The sequence below is a fragment of the Pestalotiopsis fici genome (assembly GCF_000516985.1).
Source record: "Pestalotiopsis fici W106-1 unplaced genomic scaffold PFICI_Scf_7, whole genome shotgun sequence".
Classification (NCBI taxonomy): Eukaryota; Fungi; Ascomycota; class Sordariomycetes; order Amphisphaeriales; family Sporocadaceae; genus Pestalotiopsis; species Pestalotiopsis fici.
In genome coordinates this window covers 1847038-1870213 of record NW_006917097.1, presented here as the reverse complement: position 1 = coordinate 1870213, position 23176 = coordinate 1847038, and the positions used below count along the sequence as shown (strand labels likewise).

Genomic DNA, 23176 nt, shown 5'->3' with positions numbered 1-23176 from the left:
GAAGCTTCCTCGTAGTCCATGAACAAGACGAGAGCATGCGGCCTCTGCTCCCTCGTCCGGGACCCCCAGCGGCGGCGGCGGCGGCGGCGGCAGCACCGGCACTTGCTATCTACGACTCCTCCATCCCGCCTGTATCAAAGACATTGACCGCCTGCAATGAATGCCGTCAGAAAAAGACCAAGGTGAGTATGTCTCCTTGGTGTCGGTTCGACGGCGTACCTTTGACTAGGACTCTTTCTCCGTATAAGTGAAGGCCCGAGTCCTGTCCAGTCTAGTCACTTGGAACTTTACTGATCCCTTCCGCCTCCCCTAGTGTGATGGAGTCCGTCCTACGTGCTCCAGGTGCCGTCGTTCTAGGGCTACATGCGTATACGCCAGCGATTCCATCGTGGCGCAAAATCACCTGAAGCGAAAACACAAGGAGTTGCAGGAGCTGACGGACTTGCATAAGGAGCTGGTCAACATTCTGCGCACAAGAAAACAACATGATGCTACCGCCGTTCTCCAGCGGCTACGGGCAGGTGAATCCGTCGAATCCCTCGTCAGGTTCATCAAACATGGGGATCTCCTGCTTGAAGTTCGGCTGCCAACTGCGACTCAAATGAGATATAACTTTCCCATGCTCCCACCGACATCCTTGCCGCCCTGCCTCGAGGATGTCAATAATCCTTATGTCCAGTCCATGCTCTATTACAAGACGTTCTCTGAACGGAGAAGGCCAAATATTCCCTCAAGTGCATCCCCGCGCAATGTCCCGGCGTACGAAAAACAGTATGAATGGCCATACCATGCTGCAGAACTTGTCGAGCCAGAACTGACCCATGTGCGTGCTGCACAATGGACCAGTGTGACAGACTCGGACGATCTTATTCGAGCGCTTCTCAAGTCCTATCTGTATTATGATTATCCCTCCGTGGCCGTCTTCCAAAAGGAGCCTTTTCTCCAGAATTTGGTTGCGGGGAAAAAAGATTACTGCTCGTCCCTTCTCGTGAACGCCATCTTGGCTTGTGCTTGTGTGGGTGTCCCGGGCTAAACCACTATTGATTACGGGACTACTTTACTAACAACTCGCTAGCATTCGCACCGAGTGCCTGGAAGTTCTACTGATTTTTGGAATCCCCGAGAGCTACGTTATCAGTTCATGGCTGAGGCCAGGCGGCTCTGGGAGCGCGAGCAGTCGCGGAACCACATAGCCAGCGTCCAAGCTGCGGCCATCATATCGTACGTCCTCAACTGCGATGGCGTGGACAAGGTTGGATTCCAATACTTGCAGCGCGCCATCCGCATGGCAGACGATATGGGCATTTTCAAACAATACAACATGGTGGCAGATAGCACGAGGCAGGCTGTATACTTGACTACCGCGTGGGCACTATACGGCCTACACGCGTAAGATCTTTTTGAGCTTATTTAACTGGGAACACCCTGAAACTGACATGACCTCGAAAACAGCATGCAGACATTCCTGACTCGTCAGGCTCCCATCTTCTTCGAACCGCCACCCAATTTCCTGGTTGACGTGCCGTCGCAGGATTCCCACCCGGGCGAACTCTTGGTTCTTTATCCACAAGCATCCGCGGCAATCCCTGTCTACCATAGTCTCGTATTCAGCGCTCTCTGCAGACTGATGATCATTATGCACGACGTCGTCATACGGTCATTTGGCTCGGGAAGATTCTCTGGCCCGATCACTCTAAATGAAGCTTTGCAGTATCGCGAAAGGCTCCTAGCATGGGAGCAGTCGTTACCTCCTGCCTTGCAATCCAGTCAAATAGCATGTCCAGTGCATATCAAACTCCAGTGTGTACATCTGCTTCGCAAGCATCCCTTTATCACATATGCTCCTCCTAGCTAACACGGCTCTCAGCATGCAATACTGGATTCTGATCATCTTCCTCTTCGACCGCTTCAATCAGGAAATATATACAGGCTCGCAAACATGCCGACCCGACGAAACACTAAAGGCGCGGACCATTGCAACTGCAGGCTGGAATTGCCTAGAGTCTCTGGTGTGCATCTACTACGCGAGACACGGATTTGAGGCATGTGACCCCCTTATCATGTCCTGTCTGCATTTCGTGGGCTTTGCTGCCCTCAAAGATCTCTCTACCACCACTGGCCCTATGCGCACCTCTCGACTTGCCACCGTCTTCCTGTGTGCCAAGGGCTTGCGTGAACAGGCATACCACTACTACATGGCCGAGGTTGTATTCGCTCTGCTCCGCGACTCCCTGTCACCAGCAGACGCACAGCACCTCCGTCAATTTGCGTATATTGAAAACGAAGAAAGGCGAAAACGTTTCATGGCGGAACATGTATTTTCGCACTACGTGTTGAGAAGTACTGACAGCCACGACGAAACGCAAAAGGGCAGACTCGATGAGCTCATGAAAGCGTATCAGATACTGGACCTGGAAGATCACGCCGAGAACCGCGACCATCGCGATAGTGGACGCGATGCAATGGAAGGCATTGACTACAGCGACCGTGAGTATAGCAATAGCACGAGTCGAAGCCCCAGCTAGACACCAGACATTCTACAGCCTCACGTCCGGGGGTGCAGATGTATGTGTGGCACAAACGATGTACAGGTTTGATTTTCTTCATACTGTCTCGCATGAGCGTTTTCTGGATTGGCTAAAAGTTCCAGATACCAAGATGATGCATATCTAGATTGATGATGTTTCATCGAATGCAGATTTTCTTTTCTCAACCTTCTAAGGATTTCCAACGCTTGCGCATTATTGTACGGTAGATTTCTAGTTTAAATTTTAGCCATATGAGAAAACCCATTACCGAAGGAGATGCCGTGGCTGGATATAAGGACACGAGGCTCATGATTCTAGAATAGAATAATGTTTTTTTTTTTTTTTTTTTTTTTTTGCGCGCATTTCACAGTCGCAGAATACATACCTGATATATACAGAAGATCCAATAGGAAACCTCGTGGACTGCTTTTAGCTAGGGACCCGAGCAAACTTTCTGCAATTAAACAAGAATACATTATTCCACAGGCGCTACACCGACAACAAAGAAGCATTATTACGCTGGAAGGAAACAATTGTGCAGAGGATCGACACAACCCGCGTCGATGGCAATCAGATCCTACATCCACAATGCTGCTAAGTTGCCAAACGTCACGCCTATTAGTTTCTGGCCTTCGCACTTACAATCTGCAACACAATCTAGGTTCCGTCGAAGAAAAAAAAATCCTTTTTTGTAGAACAATGCGATCTCGGCCAACCACACCACATGGATTGTTCAACACCATGGCGAATTCCATTATTGTTCCAATTGCTAAGAAGATAGGGTGCTCGATTATTCACAAGTAGAAATAGAGCATCCTCAAAGCTTTTCAAGCTCTACACAAAACTACACACAGCTTTGGTTCAGCATATTTGTACATAGCATCACGGCTAATGATCGTTCTTCTCCTGTTAGAAACTGAAGTTCATTCTCTCCTTCCAGTCTTCGTTTATCTCACAAGTTATCCTAATTCAGAGCAATGGCAGACAACCTCGCCCTCAGTCTCTACGGCCTCTCGGCCAGTGAACTTCGGGAACTGATCCTAGCCCTCTGCATGGAGAAGAAGGTCAAGGATGCAGCAAGATGTCACATTGATGTCATGCGCGGCGCATCCGTCTCAACAACCCCCACTGCCAAGATTGCTTCTTCCCACTTTATTCCGTATACTCTGCCAGCAGCTGCTGCCGAGACGGATCCCTTCGGCCCTTTGCACTTGGCAACACCTCCAACCTCCCAAAGACACCATTTGCCGAGCCTCTTGACTTCTCCTCTCGATCCTGGCAAGGTCACCAAGACGCCATCCAAGACGAGTGCAAAGAACAAGAAGAAGCTGCAGGAGCAGCAGCAGAACCTTTCGCCGATCAAGGTGAAGCGCACGACTCTCTATCACACCTGCGCAAACTGCAACAAGCGTTTTAGACAGCAGGACAACGGTGTACACGCCTGCTGCTACCATCCCGGTGAGTTTCTGCCCCATGGTGGAATCTTTGTAGACTCTTTTTTTTTTTTTTCAATTCAAGAACCACCCAAGCTGACGCCATGGAGCAGGTCAGCTGGTGAGTAGCAGCACTCTTGATTTCGCCGATGATTGGACTCGCACGTCGCCACGCACCAAGAAGTACAGCTGCTGTGGCAGAGGCGAGAAGGCAGTGGGCTGCCAATTTGAGAGACACGTCGCAGAGGCGTCCGATTAGTGATGGAATTGGTCAACTCGTGCCTGCACCTTTTATGGAATGGTATTCATATGGATTACGCCGACTGAGCCTGAGAGATGGAAAGCGCATGAAGCTGCTGATCTACACACGCCTCTCATGGTGGGCTACATGATAGCTGGTAACACACACCTGTTGAAACACTGTGGTACGGACTCACTGAAACTGTATCGCACAAAGGCTTGAAGGCAACTACTCGGCATCTCATGTTTTAAGACTCACAGGCCGGTACTGAAACAATTTATTGTCGGTCAGCCTCGATTTGAGACAAAGGATTTAATGGATTTACAAGACGCTCTGTAGTCACTACTTCCTCATTGCTCAGCATCCGCCGTTTACGTCTCTCAATACTGGTATCGCGTATCCCCGCACGAACAGTCTATAAAATACCCACGTCGGTATTGGAATCAACACAAATGATGGCATGTTGAACAGGTGATAATCGTACGTTATACAATCTATGTCTATAACTTTTTTCTACCAAATTGTTTCGCTAGCGGATTCCAGTCGAAATTCTAATCCTGCTGAGCTCTCTTATATGACCTCGATATCACACCTACTTTTCACGACTCTTTTACTCCTTGACCCGGTGCAATTGACGGCCCTTGAACTGGAGGAATAGAGTCGGAAGTACGGAGAAGACGACCATCATTGCAGTCGCAACACCAGCCGTTCCCCGAAGACCAGCTTTCTCAATCAGTTGAGGGAACCTGAGAAATCGTTAGTTTGGCAAGATAAACAATGGGACATTGTGATCTTGTTGCCCAAGAACTTACCAGAAAGGACCGATGAAGCCCCAGATCTGTCGGACAAAGGTAATGAACACACCGACACCAGCAGCGTCCTCCTTGTAGCAGTCAACGGAGTATGTGATGTAAACAGTGGTCACAAGTTGGTTGCCAACGGCAGCAATGGTTACACCGACCAATGGCGTAATGTTCCATACACTAGATGCTGCCGAAGTCTGGATCAGAAAGACGATGACCCCAATGATGGCGAAAGCCTGACCGGGGTAGCTAAGCCAGAGGCGCCACTCGGGTGGCACCGAGGCTCCCGTCTTCTTGCGACGATAGTTCATCCAGTAATCGGAAAGACGGCCACCAATCTGCTCACCGATGATGGAGCCAAGGATGAATGCGAGGAACTGCAGTCCAACTTGCTGTGTGTTGAAGCCAAATTGCTCTGGGAAGAGCGACGGGATTTCGATCGAGCACATGATGATGGCCCAGAGGAAAATCATTGCGTACGACATGGCTGGAATCCAGACTGCCGGCCTGGTGAAGTAGATAAAAGGGTGCAAAAAGTCCCGCCAAGAAAGGGGATCTGGGTTGATTCGACCAAAGGCGAAATACTTGTGCTTGAACTTTGGGCTGCTAGGTTTTACAGCAAAGTCGCGACGGTACAAGGTCTCGGGGCCGAAGAAGAAGTGCAGGACGAACTGGACGAAATTCGTAATGGCTAGGATAAAGTATATCCAACGGTAGTCCACCCGTAGAGCGACGAAGCCAAAGAGAAAGGGCGCAATGGGGATACCGAGCGTGACCATGATGGTCCAGGCGCCCATAAAGGTTGCGCGCTCATGTTTGAAGAACATCTCGGACACCACGGCGCTGCCAATGGCCGCGGCTGGACTGATGAAAAAAGCCGTTATGGCACGACACAGGGCCATGGTACCATAAGAAGGGCTAAACCCACACCCGATATTGCCGGCCATGCTGCAGATCAAGGCGATGAGGAAAATTGGGCGGCGACCATAGTAGTTCGACAGAGGCTTCCAGAACAACGGCGCACCGCCAAGAAAAGCGATCACGAGCGAGGTGAGATAGGTGGCTTGCTGAACAGGTATGTTCATGTCCTCGGCAATGTTGACATAGGCTGACTGGATTGCAGCGGCTGTGAAGGGTCCCATCATGGCATGGAAAGCCACCAGAATGAGGGTAACAATTTTCTTTACAGGCGTCAGCTAAACCCGTTCACACTCATTCGAAGTAAAACACCATTAAACTCACTGTCCTTCGGGGCCAGTTGTAGGGATCTGCCGGGTCCATACTGGGAACAGGTTCAAGAGCCAAGGATCCATGTCTATCCATCAAATACTGACGATGGTCGGCGGCTAGTTTCTCGATCTCGTGCTATGTTGGCCATGTATGTCAATGAGGAACTGAAACCTTTGAAGCCGTCTGCTCTCGAGGATTGCTTTTCGACTTACAGACACGGGTGCCTTTGAGGTGTCACTCTGGCCCTCAACATCTTGCGTCCGAGTCTTCTCCATCCTCGTGCTAGACTCCATCGTCGACATGAGGTGGCAATCAAAGGTATTCAGACTGGAACAAATTATGTTCGGCGGGTGTGCCGGAAGAGAAACAAACTGGAAAGCTCTTTGACGAGATACGGCACCAAGACTACAAGAATGATTCGGACTCAACGTAAGGGAAGGAATGATAAGTGACCCATTCCATCCTTCATACTCTAACCTTTTGCGGAGGTGTGCCCCCATTTCTCACGAAACTTTAGACCATCATGGCTGCGGAGTAGCTCGGGATGCTGCAACTACACAACAGTACTATTTTCTGCAGTGGGCAAAGTCAACAGACTGCGCCCATAACCAGTCAAGTTCTCAACAAAGATCCACCATTGAGTCCTAGACTGCGATCCTCGGCGAGGCGAGGGGGCATGGTCAAAGTGGTGCGCTGCAAGGGGCGGCGTGTAGATCAAAGAAACACCATCGCCACTGCTGTGGTGGGAGGTTGAGTGGTTTCTGGGTAGTTATGTCCACATTATTCCGTAGATCCAGAACAATCTCCGCGCGGCCGCCTAAGGCCGGGGAATAAGAGAGCACTACAGAGGAGGGAGAGGAGCTCCCTGATTGATTGGATTGCGTTGGACGTGACTCAGCTCCATTGCTGGTGTCCTTTCCCCCACACGCGTGCAGGATTTGAATTCACTATTGCTGCTATGTATGTGCGTACTACGCATAACTGCTTAAAATTTTACGGAGTATTAAAATCCGGGGAACAGCGCGAGTCTTTGGGACCGGTAATGGCCGTCGGCAAAGGTAATCCCTAGCGCCAATTGCTGATGGTGAGTAGGTAGGTAGGTATCCAGAGAGGGAGTTTGGATTTGGGCTCCCCTTTTCTCTCACACTTTTTTGTTGGATGAGAATATCGACTGGGAAGACTTGAGAGATATAGATTTGAGTACTGCGACAAGTGCTGCTTGGCATCAGATAATTTCCGCCTTGGTCTCGTTCAGGATGGTAGTTAATGGTATGTAATGATTTAGTATCCCAAGTCTCGGCGCACATCTACCGAGCGAATCAGCTTTGGGCGACAGTGCCAATCGAGCCCGAGAGCCCTCTTTTGGAATTAAAAAAAGCGCTCAAATTAATAAAAACAGCAAATCATTCCCCAGCTGTACGCTTAGGTAATCTAAACGTTTGGTTTTCTCACCTTTTCTTTTACTTGAAAACACTTGTCGCAAAAAAGCAGGTACTTGAGTGGTGTCATGCATCGCAGAACAATACAAGTCATTCAAGTTGCTTATTCCCATTGTAGCATTCATTGCTCTTGGCAGCTGTGCACACTACTGTGAGCTGTCTCGCTGTTGCAGAGCCGGGTTCCGAGTAACCGAAGACGCGACAGGAGGGATCATCTCATAATGTGACGTTTTGGTTATCAATTGCAGATTACACATGGCACTTCCCACCATGTGCATAATTACATGGTCCCGTGTGTAAGGGTCGTGGAAAGCGGGATCATTCAAGCATTGCAGATTTCTAGAGATAACCATGCATATGTTTGCTAGCGAGCCCTCATGCCAGTCTTTGGGTCGATCAAATTTGTATTGTGTCATATTTGCGCAATAAATTGCCTGTGATTTCTCGCCGTGGGTATCACAACAGGTCTTGTCACGCATAAACTCTTCAGACAAAGGGAACAGCTGTCACCTGTTCGCGCCATGGACATGGCACGAGCTGCAGAGCCACCGGACAAGCGCTCCGTAATAAGAAAAAAAGAATGCCTGTGATTGTTCATTATATGCGATATTCGTGCATTTCCGTACTTCCGAAGCTCCTAATCCAAGCATGGAGGCATTTCCGTAGGTATATTCTGTCTGCAATGGCTTCGCGGCAAGCCTACTACTAGGTAGTAACACCAAGGCCGTGAGCCATGGCGTAGCGGGGCGAGCCGGCTGGGCGGACAGAGCACAGTCGATAGTCACGTTTCCCCCAAGCGAATTGATGCGCGCAGCAAGGCTGTGTGTCAATTCACCCAAATAAAATAAAAATAAAAACTAACGTATTGAGGAGGTACCTATGATGTGTGACTGGGGTATTGCTTGCTCCTACACGATAGGCGTTGCTTGTACAACCCCCAAAAATGTGCCTGTCGACCCGAGCGCGGCTGAAGCATTCGCAAGGAGCCCATCCGATTGGGCTGGCCATGGCTTGGCTGACGACTATTATCTATCGCTGCTATATCGACAAGCACCTTGTCTTTCTTTCTTTTTTTCCCCCTTGGAGGAGAGGTGAACTGAAAGTGACAATGACATTGGATTCAATGAATTGTTTAATTTGGAGAAATAGTATCTGATCGGTAAAAGCTGGATGAGAATATTACACCTGCTTCAAGTATCAAGGTCCATTTGTCTCATGTTTGGAAATGCAGCATTCCAGAGAGGCTCGACGGAGTCTACCGAGTTCTCCCCTCTCCCATTGTTCAATCAACGAGTTGCTAATTGCAATCAAATATTCTTTGGCATTTACCGAAACAAAGTGCCGAAGCTGGAATCTCCCACCCCTCCCTACTAGTAGCGGTTCCATAATGGTCCGTCTGGGGTTCGGAATTCCCACTACCATCCCACACTTCACACATACACAACTGGGGGAAATCTCCATATACCTAATGTTAGTGATATGGATCGAGTCCTTCGCAATAGGGCATCCGAAGCGTGGTCAATAGATCAGCTGCGAACCCGCAATTCTTTTTCTCTCACCAATCCATGTTCATCTGTGCCATCGTTGGCTCTTCTTCCGCCATGGGACCCCCTGGCCAGTGGACGACGAGTCGATCTGCCTGTACCGATGCTTGTTTCCGAATGGTAATCGGCACTCTGTAGCCTCTCAATGGCGAAACAGACACCAGAGGGGCAACTCCGCAATAGTTCTGGGGCAGAAAAAAAAGAAAAGAAATTTGGCCCATTTCAGAAATCAGGGGAATATGGGGGAATTCCACCGCGGTGAAAATCCGGGGTTGTTGCCAATGGAGTACGCGCAATCTGTTGATTTGCGTTGGTAGTTGTCTCGGGCCGTATCTTCTTTGTGCGGCTCGACTATTTCCCTCTCTCATCATCATCTTTTGTCAAACGAATCTCCTACTTTGCAAAAAAAGAAAGAAAGATTGGGGCCGTCTTGCTTTGAAAAAGACAGGGCATTCCTAGTCGCTCTCTTTTGGGTTCCCCCTGTTTTCTAAAACGAGTCCGCGCAAAGGTTATCTCCCTTACTCTACGTCCCAGTATTTACCTGCATAAAACCTATTGAACGAACCGTTGCGAGAAAATATCGGAACACGACCTTGACAGAGCCGCATTCTCTAAAGTCCAACTCCAGTCTTATGCACATCCACTAGGACGAGTCTTGGACGCGGCGATCCCCGGGATTGATCGGACTTGATGAGTTTTCTGTAATGGAAGAGCGAGTATTCTGGTTCAACATTCAGATGATCAAGGAAAGAGGGGGTGTGGGAATGGCATTACCATTGTACACTGAGAATGCTTCCCTGGGTCCATGACAACAACCAGTAAGATACTCTTTATCTGCCCTACTGCTGCAATTCAGCAGTGAGCTTCCCAACTCCGTGTAATGAGCATCAGGTCGGGACGATTGGGTACAGATCAACCCTTTGCAAGCTTCCGTCATGTGGACTAAGAGGGCTGTCGATGCTCTTGGGCGATTTCTCTTTTCCCCCTTGAATGACATGTTGGCCAATCACGAAAAAGAAAATGCACTGCAATTGGATGAGTTTTAATTTTGTGTATAAAAGTATCAAATCCCAAATCCCGTACGCCAGTTTGATTCCAATTTGACATGATGTATTTAGTGTCTAGGACCCTTTGCACCAGTGACTGGGCAGACGGCGTCAGCCTCGGCAGCATCAACAGACGGGTGCGTGGTGACCTTGTTCTAATTGCAAAAGTCAGTAAACCTGGACGTGAACCACGAAAGGTCATTTTATAAGTGCTGCACACCTTGTGGTGGCCTACAGTGGCCTTTGTGACGGGGCAAACATCGCCCTCGGCTGCGTTGGCCGTACTATTCAAAACATGTGTTAAATACTCGTTCCACATATGTCTCTTTTTTTTGGGATATTCTGCAAATTTGTCTCACCTGGGGTGGTCCGGAGGCAGGACAGTCGTAGCGGTACCCACGACTGGGCAAATCTTGTCGTCCATGGCCTGGCTCTCGGGCTCGTTCACGGCCTTGTTGAGCACTGGGCACTTTTGAGCATCTGCCTGGCTGGCCTCGGGGTGGCCGGCAGGGAGAGGGACTTGAGGGTGCTTGTGAAGATCTGATTTATCCGTATTAGAATCTTTGTTTCTTCCTAATCTTGTGATCAAGGCCACTGTGACTGACTCAGGTGATGATCGGTCTTGGCACCGACGACAGGGCAGATCTGGCCTGGCTTGGAGAGATCAATCTCTGTTGCAGATGTAGGTCAGCAAACGTCGTTGATGTTTTGACAGCGATATCGAAATCGGAGAATGGGCACAGACGTACCCGGGTGAGATGGAGGAAGAGTATCGTTGGTCGTGCCTGATGAAGAGTAGAAACTTGTTAGTACTGTGGGATTTCCGTAGCACTGGAGCTTGAGATGGAACAGGATATTCATTACCAACGACGGGACAAGCAGCAACGGCAGCCATTTTGCAGGATTGTGGGTATGGAGACAGGTCTTTCGGAGGTGTGATGGAGATGATCTTGATGGCAATGATCAAGTAACGTATCGGAATGCAATCCAGATGAGGAAGAACAGGAATCTGGGGAAGAAGGAGGCTTGTCAAGGTTATCAACTGATGCGAACAACCCCTCAAATCGAAATGCGGGTGGATGCTTTTCTGGGCTGACAGCTCTAACGCTGGTGCTTTTTGGTTTGGTTCTAGAAGTAATTTAGCCTCAAAGTCTTTTGCTTCGTGATACACGATAAGGCAGGAGAAGGGGTCTCAGGATGGGGCACCGCCCCTCTTTGGCCTTGAAGCTGTCGATTTTCTGTCTGCGTTTTCGACATTCCAGCGTACAAAAAGTCCAGGATCATCGCAGTCCACCGTTGGACGCTACGTCATGATCCCTGTCAGAGCTGCCCTGCTTATTAGCAGCGTTGTGATTGGTCCAGAGGAGGAACCAAATTTAGAACTCCCGTTTGAAGGAGCTGCAAGGACTTTAATTATTTGACACATGTATCTGTCTATCAAGACCGTCGTCCCTAGCAATGATAGATCTAGGACCTTGACTGACCTGCAATTGTGCATGCGAGATTATACACTGAGCCATGTATGTATAGGTGGCATTGACCGATACTACTGAGTCGTTATTGACAGGTTGGGCCTAGTGATTTCGTGCCCGTTAGAATATAAGCTGCCCAAAAGAGCATGTGGAGATTAATGATACTCCATCCTACTGTGTCCAACACGGTTAAGATTAAGAAACAACTAGAGGTGATTCTTTAACAGTATTTCCTCTACTACAACGAGGAAACCTCCATATTATGAGGCATAATGCGCATCCAGAATGCAGCGCAGAGAACGAAGCAATATTCAATTTAGGCGGCTGCCATCGCATGACAACAACAAAAAATGCAGGACCAACTGCATTCTCAGTCTCCAACTCCAGAGGGGTAACCCGGGATCCATGACATGTTTGCCCGCGGATCGCCTGAATTGCTGTGCGGCATGCGGAACACGATAGCCAAACAGGACTCCAAAATCAGCCTGCCCCTCATTCAAAGCAAACCCCATCGGCGACGGGCTCTAGCCACGAATCCGAACAATGTCTTTGCACATCCTGCCAACCCAACGCCCACCGAGGCATCTGCCCAATCTGGCAAGCTCTGGGTCATTATTGGTTGGGCCAAGATCTATAGAACCACTTCTCCACGATCACAGCGCGCAGATGCCATGCAAGCGCAGGGGGCATATCTGGAGAAACCTGGGGAGCGGACTTCACCCCCGCACTCTCCCGCTTCAAAAGTGAAGCTCGGCAACTGTGATTTGGGGGAGCATCTCAGGCACGTCGTCCAGCCAGAGGAGAAAGAGATTGCACACGTCTCCTCCTTTCCCAAAGACTCTTGACAACTTTCTACTTTTGACGCAAACTTCAGGAACGTGTACTATTCATCTTCATTCCAAATCACACATATATTTACAATCAGAAAGAGCAGAAGAAGAAAAGGGCCTACTACCATTCGTTCAAAATGGGCAGTGTTGAAGATACCACCACTTTCGAAATTCCAAAGGAGTGTCTAGCCGGTGTTGTGGTAAACGAGGGGCCCGACTTTCATGTTGAAGTCAAGAATGTCCCAGTTCCTGAAATTGGTTCGTCAGCAAAAGATCAAGAAAGGTCAAGGGATGCGTGTGTGAGATATAAATAACACTAATGTTCATTCTTGCAAGGCCCCGACGATGTCCTCATCAAGCTCAACGCGACCGGGTTGTGCATGTCCGACGTGCATTTCATGCTCAACGACTGGGCTCTCCCGGCCATGTCCACATTCAACACGCAGTGCGCCGGCCACGAAGGCGCCGGCGTCATTGTCAAGGTGGGAGAGAATGTCAAGCGTCTCAAGGTTGGCCAGCGCGCCGGCTACAAACCGATCCAAGATGTCTGCCACTCTTGCTGGGAGTGCCAGAATGGTCGCGAGACGTACTGTCTCAATGGTGTCCTGACTGGCCTGCACATTGATGGTATGTTTTGTTTTGTTCCCGCGCGTGAAATCTGTCCACGTTTTCCCTGCATATTAAAACGCATCCCAGGTTCTTATAAGCAATATGTGAAATCCCCGGAGCGATATACTTCCCTCATCCCTGATGGTGTGAGCGACCATGTCGCAGGTCCCGTCATGTGCTCCGCGTCTACCGTGTACACGGCGCTCAAGGAATCCGGTTTGCGCCCCGGCCAGTGGGCCTGCTTCCCAGGCGGAGGTGGAGGTGTCGGAATTCAGGGTGTGCAGCTTGCTGTTGCCATGGGACTTCGCGTAATCGTCGTCGATACCGGGGCCGAGAGGGAGGCACTTGCCAAGGAGATGGGCGCAGAGGTCTTTGTCGACTTCAAAGAGTTTGAGAACCCGCCGGAGCGTGTCATGGAGATCACGGCTGGTGGAGCGCACGGCGTTTTCGTTACTGGTCAGTCTGCAAAATTTCAGGTGCATTGCATGCCATCATTCTCTAACATGTTTTCGCAGCTATCCAATCTTACCCGATCTCTGTCGACTACCTCGGACTTCGCTGCAGCGGCGTTGTCATGTGGTATGGATCCAGACCAGACCCAGAGGCTTGAGCAACTCGTTGTACTAACCAATTGTACAGTATTGGACTTCCTCCAGCTGGCAAATTTCACGTCGACGTTGACCCTACTCGGCTGATCTTCCGTAATCAGTCAATCAAGGGAACCTGTGTCAGCAGCCTAGCTGACATTGCTGAAACTCTCGAGTTTGCCGAACGAGGTGATATTCACTGTTTTGCCAAAGCATTTCATGGATTTTCTGACATGAGAGGGTACAGGTAAACTTCGTCTGAAGCCCACAGTAGTTGGACTCTCGAAATTCAACGAGTCGGTTCAGAAATTGAAAAATGGACAAGTTGCTGGGTACGTCGTACTCATATTGCGCCAGTTGTATCTGCCAAGCACTGACTTTTATTTATAGCCGTATCGTGGTTGACTTCAACTTACCTTAGCGGGAAGCTTAATGGCCATTCATGCATGTTGCACCCAGCCAACCAGCCCGGGTGCATTTGAGCCTATTTGTCACGTAGCGAACGGAACCGAATGGTGGACGAGAAGCAGCGACATTTAGCAAATATGTTCTTTTTTGAAGAATCCAAGTTCAGAAATCCAGCTCATGCGAGTTTATCCTTATCAGAAATTCAATCATGTTCATTCGGTTCGAGGTGAACGAGATGAATCTGACATGCTTGAGAGATCCGCTCGTTTTCGGTCGAACTCGGACGGACTCTTCGACGCGGACCCCCGCGGGACTACGGAGATGTCACAACGCTAAACCGATTTAGGCCCAGTGGCGCTGATGTTCAACCTTGATTTATATTGGCATCCCTTGAAGGTCTCGGTCGAAATAGTAATGGCCAGTAGACTGGACCGATAACTATGCGGGAGCCCAAGTCCGGGCTCGTCCGCCGATGACACGAATATAACAGATGTGTCTCGGGGGTATGGGATGAAATCTTTGTGACCTCTTGTCTTCTATTTATTATATTGTAATTTGGTCTGTCGTATCAAACAAATTTTTTTTTTTTGACTCTTGACATTCAATCTAGAAATTCCTATACTCTTCACAATGGCAGACCATGCTGAAAAGCCAAGCAGAAAGAACATCCTCATCCTGGGTGGCTCATATGCGGGCATGTCTGTGGCCCATTATGCACTGAGGCATATCGTACCAAAGCTACCTGAGCCAGACGAGTACCAAGTTGTATTGGTTAGCATTGGAGCCGAAGTCATGTGTCGCCCAGCCTGTCCGAGGGCCATGATCTCTGACGAGTTCTTTGCACAAGAGAAACTTTTTGTCAATATTCCCAAGCAGTTTGAGCAGTACCCCAAGGGGAGCTTCCGCTTTGTTCAGGGCGCAGCGACCAAGCTTAATCACGAGAAGCGCACGGTCAGCGTCAAGCTGGCAGGCGAAGAAGGTCCTACCAAAACCATCAGCTTCCATTCCCTCATCATTGCTACAGGGGCCGCTGCTTCGTCCCCCTTGATCGGGTCTAATGGAGATCAAGACCGCCTCAGGTCAAGCTGGCGCGAGTTCCGCCGAGCTCTGCCCACGGCCCGGCACATTGTGGTTGCCGGAGGCGGACCGACGGGCGTCGAGACCGCCGGTGAGCTGGGCGAGTACCTCAACGGCCGAGCATGGTTCTTCAACTCCAAGCTGGCAGACCCCGACGTGAAAATCACCCTCCTGACGTCGTCGTCCAAATTGCTCCCGGTGCTGCGCCCGTCCATTGCGCTCAAAGCGGAGAAGCTCTTGGCCCAGGTCGGCGTCACGGTGGTCAAGGACGCCCCAGTGGTCAAGGTGTCGTCATCTGCGGCCGCGACCAGCGGCACCGGGGAGAATTCCTCCTCGGGGGAGGAAACCGCCTCCTTCTCGGCGGGCAAGGTGACGGTGGCGCTCAAGGACGGGACAAGCATGGAGGCGGACCTGTACATTCCGGCGTTTGGCACGACGCCCAATACCGCCTTTGTCGACGGGTCCCTGCTGGCCGCCGACGGCCGGGTGCAGACCAATGCGGCGACGCTGCGCGTGGACAAGGCCGGGCCCCGGGTCTACGCCGTGGGCGACGCCTCGACGTATGCGCGCGCCGCCGTGCACCACATTCTCGGCGCCGTGCCCGTGCTGGGCGCCAACATGCGACGAGACCTGTTGGCGGCCGTGGGGCGCAGCGACAATAGCATTGACCGCGAGTTCAAGGAGGAGAAGCGCGAGATGCAGATGGTGCCCATTGGCCGTAGCAAAGGCGTGGGCGCCGTGTTTGGCTGGAGAATGCCCAGTTTCATGGTCTGGCTGATCAAAGGCAGGGACTACTTCCTTTGGACTACCCCGGCACTTTGGAATGGGACACACTGGGCTAAGGAATCTTGAATAGAGGTCTCATGATCCGTAGTCATTTTGGTTGAAGCGCTCAGCACTGCTCTAATCCACGTTGTGTTAGATTCCTTCGGGCACACTAGAATACAGTGCATGATTTTGAAGTCTATAATAACTTTAAATAAACGACTTTTCAATTACAGGTGTTTGCTGTATCTGGATTTCTTTACAACATGAACTGAGATATATCTTCTATGAAGCGAGTTATGCTCGTAATCGCTACGGTCCAACTTTGAATGGGTTGGAGCATAGAATTGTGACGGCTAAGTTACTAATCAAAGGCACAGAACCTCATCCGAAGGGAAGATGGCAATACTATCCAAGAAAGACGTAGCATACCCGTCTCCCAGCCATTGCGCATCACAATGATAGTAAAACGTCAAGTCAGCAGTGCTATCCAATTGTACAATATTATCAAAGGTGTACTGCAACCAAACTCCCTGATTACCGTTGGCTGTGTTAAAAGGCAACGAGGCAATTTGAGAGTCGCCCCAGCTAACGTCGAGGTGGCAGGCTCCGTCGATACCTGGGACGCGGCTGACGGGACCCAAGTAGGATGGCCTGTACCAGAACGTGACAGTGTAGATGGCGCCAGTGGGTATACCAGTCAGGGTCTGGTACAAGTGCATGGACGTTCCCGAATTATCCGCGGGGAAACCTCTATGATATCAATCTCGGGTTAGCACTGGCCTATCAATGGCAGAGGGAACGACATGAAATTGGAGTTCGAAATCAACCACTTACGCAAAGTTTGGTTGGCTGACCGCGATAATATTATCCGATGAGAAGAAGGACGTTCCAAATCCACGGTCACTGGCACCAATGTGCCATGGGGCAATGTCCCAATCCGGTGCATCGCCATCATCAAAACCTCCGTTTAACACAAGATTGGTAGTGGCGTCAGCCGTGCACAACGCAGTGGAGATGATGGTGGATGTAACCGTCTAAGTCATTTGTTAGTATCATTTGCTCCATAGGAGAGAGTGTCTTTGCCCAAAGAGGACTGCCTCTGAAAGGGGGGTCAATCTTACAGCGGCGCCAGCAACGGTCTGTAGCTCTGTGATTGTCGCTGTTTCAATGCTATAACAATTGTGCGTAAGCATATTTATCAGTAAGAGGAATGTATTGAAAAGTAATTTGTGCTGAAAGGTCAATAGGTTTTGAACGAAAACACTTACGGATCAATGGAAACGGTGGTTGTAAAGGTTGGTGCCACCAGATCCGTTGTAGTGACAGTAGAGCGCACAGGATCCTCAATGCAAGAGCACACCGAGGTTAGAAGCTCGGTGCTCGATGCTTGGAGATATGCCAGTTCAGCTGCCGCTTCCGTGTCAGGTACCGGTGTATGTGTCGCCCCTGGGCCATAGTGAGGGTTCACTTGATAGCCTTGATGACCACCGTACACCGGCAGACGGCCACCATGAGTGGAAGACCCACGGTGAGTGCCGTGGCCGCCGTGCCCGTGACGACCTCCGTGTCCATGCTCAAACGGAATGTCAGTTGGGAAGCTTCTGCGGCGAAATTGTAAATTGGTGGAGATGACGGTACTCTAGTACGCTTTTTCATTTAGATACAAAATACTTTCAATATACACCAGGATGTCCACTTGCCGTGATCACAGCCTGCTGACCTTCAGATTCCGTCGTTATAGCAGAAGTGACAGTGACTGTCTGGGCTGCCTCACCGACTGTGATTGTTGTGGTCACTGTGGCATCGAGAGTGACCGTCTCGGTGCTGGTGATGAAGGATATGGGCAGTGGGATAACCCTGGAGCAATACGCGAGAGCTGGCGAGTAGGTAGACAAAATCGAAGCCGCGCTGACTACAAATTTGTCATCACAGTCGACAAAGGGGATCAACGGTCCCAATGCGGCAACAAGAAATGAAAAGATATTCGTCAAGAGAAGTAGACGTGTGAGGATCAACATGATTCACGATGCAGGGTATGGATTCCAGAAAGACTGTCGAACAAGTAAGAAAGTTCCACCTAGTAGTAGCGATTGGACTCACAGAAGACTATCTTATATAGTTACAAAAATTGCCGGGCTTGACTCGAAGGCGCCTCACTTCATAGGTTCCTTGTGAGAATGATCATAAGCCAAGTAATGTCTGCCGGATTCTGCGAAGCAGAATTGAGACTCTTGCCCGCTTGGGACAAGATTACATCGCATGCCACTGGCGATTCTATGGGACCCTCAACGGCACAGTCATGTCTCACGTAAACCGTGCCCTCAAGTGCTTCGGTAGTTCCTTTTTCGCTACGGCCTTCCACACAAGGCGACCTTATTCTATTCCAGTCACATTCGTTCATTTGTTTCCAAAAGCAGATTATTCAGGACATGGACACAATAGTCACCATCGACCCTGAATCGTTAAAACTTAGGATGCATTTTGAGTGGCCAGGTTATTGTATAGATCCAGAAAACGGTGAAATTGACCGGCCATGTATATAGGGGGTCTATAAAGTGAGTACAGGAGGACAGCGGGACAAGATTCGAGTGAAAGCGGCTCAACTCCTGCCAATTTCCCCAGAAGGCGGGCCAGAAGTCAAAATTTTCCTGTGTTGCGTACTAACGGATATCCAGTGCCGACAAAGCAGTCTTGCGAGCTGATTCAGTAAATCCTCGTGATTGCTTCTTACGATAGTCCAAAACAAACGGTACCAACCTGGTAAAGTACACTGTCTAAAACTCTACACCGTCTCAGCAAGTATGGCGTCACCGAATAGTCTTTATTTCTTCAATGCCGCTTGTAGTGTGCGGATGACCAGAGAGTACGCAACCTCTCGCTGCTCGCTTTGCGGTGATCCGTCGGTGCAGTCCTTGTCAAAGCCATGCGGCATCCCGGGCAAGGTCTTGTGTACGACAGCTTTGCCTGCCTCTTCGATTCTTGACGCCAGCGCTTTAGCTTCGGGGGCCAATGTATCGCCCTCACAGGTGATGATAGTCGTGCTCAATGGGAAAAGAGACGGCTCCGCAAGCGAAGGGGAGACCCGAGGATCCATGCGCAGTGTCGACTCGGGAGTGTAGCAGTCGTCAAACATGGCTGCCGTACCCGCCGGAATGGGCTTGACCGGGTTCGGCACCTTCTTGGACGCCGCGTCTATCGAGAGATCCGTCGGCGGATAGAGCGCGGCAACCGCTAACACATGGACTCCAAACTTGACGAGATCTTGTCGGAGTGTTGATGCAGCTACCAGAGCGAGGTTGCCGCCGGCACTGAAGCCCGACACGGCGACCCGAGTTGCATCAAATTCGTCTGGCTTGGACGCAATCCATTTCAGGGTATCCTCCACATCATGGACAGCGGCCGGAAAAGGATTCTCTGGTGCTTTGCGGTAGTCTGCATCCAAAACAACAAAGCCCGTCTCTCTGGCGAAGCGAGTACAAAAGACTCGATCCGAGCCGTGGCATGGGAGGACGAAGCCGCTTCCGTGCCAGTTGACCAAGATTGGACGCTTGGCAGACGTGGTCGTGCCAGACTCTCCAGTCGGATAATAGAGATCCCCGACGATAAATCTTCCTGGATCTCGTGAAGGGATGCGAACTCGACGAGGCTTCATCTCGCCAAAGCGGATCATGTCGCGTTTGGCGACCGATCTCATCCGGAAACCGAGGATGAATCGTATCAGGTAGACCGTGAGTCTGATCCTCAGCCAGCGCCAAATCCCAATCTTAGCCATAGTGCCTCTCTCTGTCTCTCTCTGGCAAAAAATGAGAATGCGGATGTTTGTTATGTTATGTTGCTGTTCTTCGTTGGTAGTGGCAGCAGATATGAGAGGCTGGTGAAAAAGCCAGCTACCTCATAGTACTGTTCCTAGCGACCAGACGCGTGGGCGGCGGCAGCAGGAACCGAGGCAGCCAGGGTGTTCCTGTCGCCGAAGGGCTTAGCGACACGCCCTAGAACAAACGCCGGCCCCACTGTGGCTATTAAGATTTAATACCCTAAGGAGGTAAAGTAGTAGTATTGGTATATATGTAGATAGTCATAAGGTAGGGTCCTCTTATATATCATATAATTCAGTATCAATCAGATGATTTTCAAAGCCAAATAGTAATTGGATTGCAACCGGTTTTTCCTTTGGCATCAGTTGTATACTAGGTTATTACCCGTAAGATTCTAAGGTTAGTGCTTGTGTGCCGGCCGCACTAATACCATCGGCGGCCGTCGCTAAGATAAAACGGCCAAAGTAAACCGAACTACCTAACCTAGGTAGGTATATTAATCCAGTCGTTGGCCAATATTGAACTCATGGTACCAGACATTCCGGATGCATCCCCTGACGACCTTCGATGCAACAGTATAGTCCCGAGATTAAGTGACATGTTATGGGCCATGTGGTTTACCCAAGAATTCCTTTCTGACAAGGAATATAGTTACGAAATTCGATCACGCGAAGCGTCATTGAAGGCAGAATATTAAGCAGTATAATGATGGATCAGACTTGTTTTCATATGGCAGGCTCACCCAGGCGGCTCATCTCCTTTTCAAAAAGCCATCGACGACTAAGATGCGACAGGATCGCGATGTCTTGTTGGGTTGGCTCCTTTACAATTTTTGTTTAAAAGAGAATGTAGCTAAAAGGTTGTAGTACAGTGGGTAAACATATTGCCAATGGCAAATGCCACGTGGTATAAGCTCTTCAAGCAATTGAATCCCTTTGATCTTCTCGTACATAGTTCATGCATCAACAGCGCATTCTGAGGGCCCCATTTTCGGCCGTGGTATTGGAAGTGCTTTTTCGAGGCTGGCCACACCCTCATTCACCATCCACATCTTTCTCAATCCTTGACGATATGAGTCTGGCCGTACTTATCCGTGTAGGCTGACTCTGATGCAAGTAGCCAAAGTCCACGGTTCTGCGGTTCGGTAATGTTGACACCACCCTCCTTTCCATATATCTTCTCCATTTCGAGGCGGGTGGCACTCTTGGGCTTGTTCTGCTTGACGCGTAGCTTCTCAAAGAATACATAGCTCCCGTAGAAAACGGCACTGGTATTGCCGTCCAAGGGGCCCTTCTTGGCCAGAAAGTCGTTAAGTTGCTTTGACTGGATCTTGCGCTCCGGGTTGAACGACTTGCCAATTTCGCGCAGGAATGCAGCTTGGGTGACATCGTCCTTGCGCAGCTGTGCCCGGATCTTCTTGCGAACTTCATCGCAAGTATCGTAGACCGGAACCGGCCCCTTGTCTTCACCATCGAGGGTGACGCCGCCAACATCGAGCGAGTCGGGGACAGTCTTGCCTGATGCTTTGGCCGTTGCCGTTGTCTTGGCCTTTTTCGGCGCAGTGTTCTTCACACCCTGAAGCTCCCGCTTTTTGAAGAACTTCCAGGCATTGTAGTACATGTCGCTCCCAGATCCGGCGTCAGTACCATTCTGATTCATATAGCGGTAGTACTGGACTGATCCAACGTCAATAGCCTTCTGGAACTCGCCAACCTTCATGGCACCAGAGTCAATGAAGCGTCTGACCTTTGCGCGAACCTTTTGCGCGCTCTCATCAGGGTAATCGAGACGCGGGTCATCGTCGTCGATCTCAGGGACAGGCTCAGGCTCAGTCACGGCATCCGATTTACGCTTCCTTGATGCAGCCTTTGTGGCAGCTGCAGTCTTTGTTCCCTCCGTAGATGGCTTCTCGCCAGAGGGCACTGCAACGGACGTGTTTGGCTTTGGGCCTTGTGGTGCAGGCAGTGCAGGCTGGATGTTCTCCTTGCCTGTTTGTGGAGCAGGAGGAGCCTATTGAGATTTCAGCGACTTGTTCAAGCAGTAACAGCAGAAGAAGCCGCAGCAGCAGCAGCAGCAATTCATTCTGCACTTTCAAAGGCAAATTACAATCTGTTGGTTTGGAGGCAGAAAAGGACTAGACGAGCTGCCGAAACTTTGGCGCACAGTGGCAGGATCCCAAGACCACGAGGAAGCCATCTCTTTTTAGGGTTTGTGGACGGATGAGCTTGCTGCTTCTGTCTTGTCCAACTTGCTCGGGTACAGCAATGAAATGAGGTAAAGTGAGACGACGTTGATGTTAAAATGGAATGAAACCAGTTGAGTGGTTTCTGCGAGGCACGACAATACCAAATGCTTGCCGCCGTGGGAAATTTTGATAATTGAAGATGGATTTACAAGTTCGATACGACCAAGATCGCGTTCTGTAACCCGCGTTTGGGACCCGCGACTGAATATCAACAACTGATTGACGTCAGGTCTCCCAGATGATCCGTGCTTTCATTAGCGCGGCCACACAACGGTCGCTATTGCCTATCCCAGATCTCGGTGGTGCTGGAGTGAAGAAGAAGAAGAAGACCTAGCGGCGGATAAAAAAAAAGAAATGAAATGAAAAATCTGTTCTTTCTTCAAGTGAGTATTGTTCACGGTTCAATATGATCTACATGTCATTTTAGCAGACCTTTCACAAAGTCTGCCATCTGTTGGGCGGGAAGATGATCCAGTGCATGCACTCTGTGTCTTGAGTTGTAGCTAGTAGGCTGACTAGGTGCTTGGTAGGTAATGTAGTCACCGCGCACTGGCACATGCAGTCCCTAGAGATATGGGGGTACCTGCCAGAGTGTACCAATGGTAAATAACAGTACATTAGCTAGTAGCTCAAGTATGCATTCTTTTAAAATTATTCCATGGGCAAGGCCCCAGCCAGAGGTTAATAAATTCTGTCGAACAAGATGTTGGTTTGCACAATTTGCAAACCAAGCAAGGATTGAAATATCCGTCCTCAGTAGAAATCCCTTTTCGCAGTTGCAGCGTCCATTTGGAGTTTGTAGTCACCCAGCAATATCTTGACTGACCCAAACTGGGTACTACATAGGTACTAGGTAATTTTGTGGTATTGATAGGGCTGTGGTGTAGTTGAAAATGTCAAACCACCAGTCTTGCTTACAAGCTCAGTGAGTATTGCATTTATATAGGTAGGCATCCTACTCGTAATCTCATGAATATGTTCCACAACATTTTGCAATATATCAGCAACCAAAATTGGCCAAAAAATCCGAAGGCCCCTTGACTGGCGCAAAAAGGATGAACCTGTTACCCAGCTGGCAAGCAACTGAACTTCCCCGCAGCC

General features: G+C 49.8%; 9 protein-coding genes across 9 annotated transcripts; 4 read left to right on the top strand and 5 right to left on the bottom strand.

The window, feature by feature from the left end:
- Positions 1–35: 35 nt before the first annotated feature.
- Positions 36–2525, top strand: PFICI_10219 (uncharacterized protein; the record flags this gene model as incomplete). The annotated part of the gene is made up of 5 exons (XM_007838800.1): positions 36–182; positions 314–1015; positions 1076–1389; positions 1453–1800; positions 1868–2525. 5 exons carry the CDS (start codon positions 36–38, stop codon positions 2523–2525), a joined length of 2169 nt encoding a protein of 722 aa, XP_007836991.1.
- A 980-nt stretch (positions 2526–3505) lies between these two features.
- Positions 3506–4220, top strand: PFICI_10218 (uncharacterized protein; the record flags this gene model as incomplete). The annotated part of the gene is made up of 2 exons (XM_007838799.1): positions 3506–3986; positions 4075–4220. 2 exons carry the CDS (start codon positions 3506–3508, stop codon positions 4218–4220), a joined length of 627 nt encoding a protein of 208 aa, XP_007836990.1.
- A 592-nt stretch (positions 4221–4812) lies between these two features.
- Positions 4813–6528, bottom strand: PFICI_10217 (uncharacterized protein; the record flags this gene model as incomplete). Its single annotated transcript, XM_007838798.1, has 4 exons — positions 4813–4948; positions 5015–6186; positions 6248–6370; positions 6448–6528. 4 exons carry the CDS (start codon positions 6526–6528, stop codon positions 4813–4815), a joined length of 1512 nt encoding a protein of 503 aa, XP_007836989.1.
- A 3804-nt stretch (positions 6529–10332) lies between these two features.
- On the bottom strand, positions 10333–11159 carry PFICI_10216 (uncharacterized protein; the record flags this gene model as incomplete). Its single annotated transcript, XM_007838797.1, has 6 exons — positions 10333–10419; positions 10485–10548; positions 10624–10804; positions 10870–10935; positions 11014–11049; positions 11129–11159. The coding sequence occupies 6 exons, from the start codon at positions 11157–11159 to the stop codon at positions 10333–10335; spliced, it is 465 nt and encodes a 154-aa protein (XP_007836988.1).
- Positions 11160–12703: 1544 nt separating this feature from the next.
- PFICI_10215 (uncharacterized protein) lies at positions 12704–14183 on the top strand (the record flags this gene model as incomplete). Its single annotated transcript, XM_007838796.1, has 7 exons — positions 12704–12824; positions 12903–13193; positions 13263–13631; positions 13691–13754; positions 13815–13951; positions 14010–14094; positions 14153–14183. The coding sequence occupies 7 exons, from the start codon at positions 12704–12706 to the stop codon at positions 14181–14183; spliced, it is 1098 nt and encodes a 365-aa protein (XP_007836987.1).
- A 617-nt stretch (positions 14184–14800) lies between these two features.
- On the top strand, positions 14801–16099 carry PFICI_10214 (uncharacterized protein; the record flags this gene model as incomplete). The annotated part of the gene is made up of 1 exon (XM_007838795.1): positions 14801–16099. The coding sequence occupies one exon, from the start codon at positions 14801–14803 to the stop codon at positions 16097–16099; it is 1299 nt and encodes a 432-aa protein (XP_007836986.1).
- Positions 16100–16380: 281 nt separating this feature from the next.
- On the bottom strand, positions 16381–18033 carry PFICI_10213 (uncharacterized protein; the record flags this gene model as incomplete). The annotated part of the gene is made up of 5 exons (XM_007838794.1): positions 16381–16765; positions 16850–17049; positions 17137–17185; positions 17284–17588; positions 17698–18033. The coding sequence occupies 5 exons, from the start codon at positions 18031–18033 to the stop codon at positions 16381–16383; spliced, it is 1275 nt and encodes a 424-aa protein (XP_007836985.1).
- Positions 18034–18836: 803 nt separating this feature from the next.
- On the bottom strand, positions 18837–19787 carry PFICI_10212 (uncharacterized protein; the record flags this gene model as incomplete). The annotated part of the gene is made up of 1 exon (XM_007838793.1): positions 18837–19787. One exon carries the CDS (start codon positions 19785–19787, stop codon positions 18837–18839), a length of 951 nt encoding a protein of 316 aa, XP_007836984.1.
- Positions 19788–20886: 1099 nt separating this feature from the next.
- On the bottom strand, positions 20887–22026 carry PFICI_10211 (uncharacterized protein; the record flags this gene model as incomplete). Its single annotated transcript, XM_007838792.1, has 2 exons — positions 20887–21840; positions 21937–22026. 2 exons carry the CDS (start codon positions 22024–22026, stop codon positions 20887–20889), a joined length of 1044 nt encoding a protein of 347 aa, XP_007836983.1.
- Positions 22027–23176: the final 1150 nt, after the last annotated feature.